This window comes from Arachis ipaensis, chromosome B06 (assembly GCF_000816755.2).
Source record: "Arachis ipaensis cultivar K30076 chromosome B06, Araip1.1, whole genome shotgun sequence".
NCBI classification, from domain to species: domain Eukaryota; kingdom Viridiplantae; phylum Streptophyta; class Magnoliopsida; order Fabales; family Fabaceae; genus Arachis; species Arachis ipaensis.
The window spans coordinates 102,776,668-102,779,052 of record NC_029790.2 but is presented as its reverse complement, the minus strand read 5'-3'; the positions used below and the strand labels follow the sequence as shown (position 1 = coordinate 102,779,052).

General features: G+C 32.5%; 1 protein-coding gene across 1 annotated transcript in view; it reads right to left on the bottom strand.

Moving 5' to 3' along the window:
* LOC107647132 (alpha-L-arabinofuranosidase 1-like) overlaps positions 1-2,385 on the bottom strand; it is a 21,016-nt gene that overhangs the window by 9,755 nt on the left and 8,876 nt on the right. Inside the window, exon 6 of the mRNA XM_021104673.1 lies at positions 1,740-1,884. Coding sequence (XP_020960332.1) covers positions 1,740-1,884 — 145 coding nt within the window. The remainder of the gene's footprint in view (positions 1-1,739; positions 1,885-2,385) is intronic.

The window sequence follows — 2,385 nt, the reverse complement described above, 5'->3', positions numbered from 1 at the left end:
AAGTTTGAAAGAAGAAGAAGGAGAAGGAGAAGAGGAAAACGAAGAAGCCAAAGTAGCTGAGCGTGTACATGAGCTCAAAAGCTGCAGCCAAGTCACTGTTGAGATAAACAAAACAAAAGAAAAGAAAAGAAAATAAAAGCAAACGAAACGAAACGAAGACCGAAAATAACAAAGTAGTGATAACTTTCTCTCTCCTCTCACTCACTCACTCACTCACTCACTCACTCACTCACTCACTCACTCACTCACTCAGTCTCTTAGATCCATTCTCTCAGCCTCTCAAGCTCGCTGTCTGTTGCATCACTTTTTTTATCTCTCAGCAGCAGCGGCATCTCTAGCAATGGCGAGTCCCAATAGCGACTTCTGCGTTGATATGCTCCGTTGCTTCTCTTCTTTCAGCATTGATATGCTCATCTTCTCCTTTTCTTCCTTTATAAAAAATTTTGAATCTTTGATTTAGAAATTAGGATGGCATAATGTCTCTTCTCGCTCTTCGTCTTTTTCAAGAAACTCTTCTTTTTTTCTAATTAATTAGTTCTTGGAATTAATGAATGTATTTTGTGTTAGTTGAATTTGGTGTTGTTTGATAGTCGGAAGATTCTGGTTTGATTTGCTAATTTTGTGATATGTTGTTGTAGCTTGTTTTAAATTAGAAACAAATTTTGTGGAGAGCATTGTTGTTAGAGAACTTTGAACAAATTTTCAGCTAATTAATTAGTTCTTGAAATTAATGAATGTGTTTTGTGTTAGTTGAATTTGATATTGTTGTGTCATGAATCGTTCAGGATTCAAGAGATTATTCATGATAAATGAATTATAATCATTGTTTTGATTTGTTTTGATTTAGTAAGAATGTTTATTATTATTATTTGAAGAAGAACAAGAAGGGTGAAAAAGGTAGAAGAAAAATGAAAATAGTGGTGTGAGTGGAGATAGAAAAAGGAAAAGAAAGATTTATGTGTCTTATTATTTTGAAGAAGATGAACTAATTTGTCCTATTTTAAAAATTTTCGACATGTACATCTGTAACGATCTGGTCATCACAATAGAAGTTACGTCAGATTTTTTCATTGGGTTTGAGTAGGGCTGGCAATGGGTAGGGTAGGGTAATCCTACCCGCGGGTTAAAAATTTTATTAAAACTCTACCCTACCCTACCCGCGGGTTAAGAATTTCTTAACCCTAACCCTACCCGCACCCTAAAATTCTAAACCCTACCCTACCCTACCCTACCCGCAGAAATATCCGGATCTTACCTTACCTTATCCACACTGGGTCGGGTAGCCTTCCCTATCCGAACGGGTTGGATCGAATTGAATATCCGTGGATAGGGTATAAATTGCCAATCCTAAATTTGAGGGACTTATGTAAATGGAGGGATATATATATCCTATCTTTAAAGAGATCATAAACTTAAAACTATTTTCAAATGATAAAAGATAAAAATATCTGTAGAAATTTGTTATTCTTTTAATTTTTTTTCATTTAGTTAATTCTTTTTACTATTTTGATGTTGGTTAAGGGTTTCAGTAGGCAATTGTTATGATTAAAAAAAAAACTCCAAATTAAAATGTTATTTCTAACTAAAAAATAAGTATACATGATAATGACCATTCATCCAATTAAAATTAAAGCAATGCACAAGTCACACAACCATATATAAAATAATAATAACTCGTGGTACAGATGATAAATTTAAAAAAGGACACGAAAAATTAGGGAGAAAGAAATAATGCATGCCTTGGTAGTGTTGCTTTCCACAATTTTCATTTCCAATAGCGACATATTTTAGGTCAAAAGGCTTAGGGTGCCCCATAGCAACTCTAACGGAACCCCATTGCGAAGTGGCTGCTCCTCTCGCAAACTCAATACCATCTACGGTATCCTATAATAGGGAAAAAATGTCACTAATATATGAAAATTTAATTTTCTTTTAAGTCTATAACAACGTTTTATAGAAGAACGAAGTTAGTTTTTGCACAAATAAAAAGGTGTTTGTTGTTACTTTTATGTGGTACTTAAGCCACAAAATTCTCCTAGTAATGTACTAATTTATTGGGTTGAGTTTATTTCATGATCTTAAAATTATAACTAACAACAATAGATACTTTAATTTGGAAAATATTTAAGGATGACAAACGGGTTAGTCCATTTCGCTTCACCAAAAATTTGTTATTTAGCGGGCTAACTTGCCCGCTTAGTGAGGCGGTCTCAAATTTCTATTCCGTTCCGCTTAATGGTGGATTGGTGGACTAAGTATGCTAATTTTTGTTTTTATTTTTTTTAAACATTAAATATTTAAAAAAATATAAATTTCATAAATATTTTAATAAATTTATAATTTTTAAAGACAAAAAATTATAATTTTTAAATTTACAATTTACAA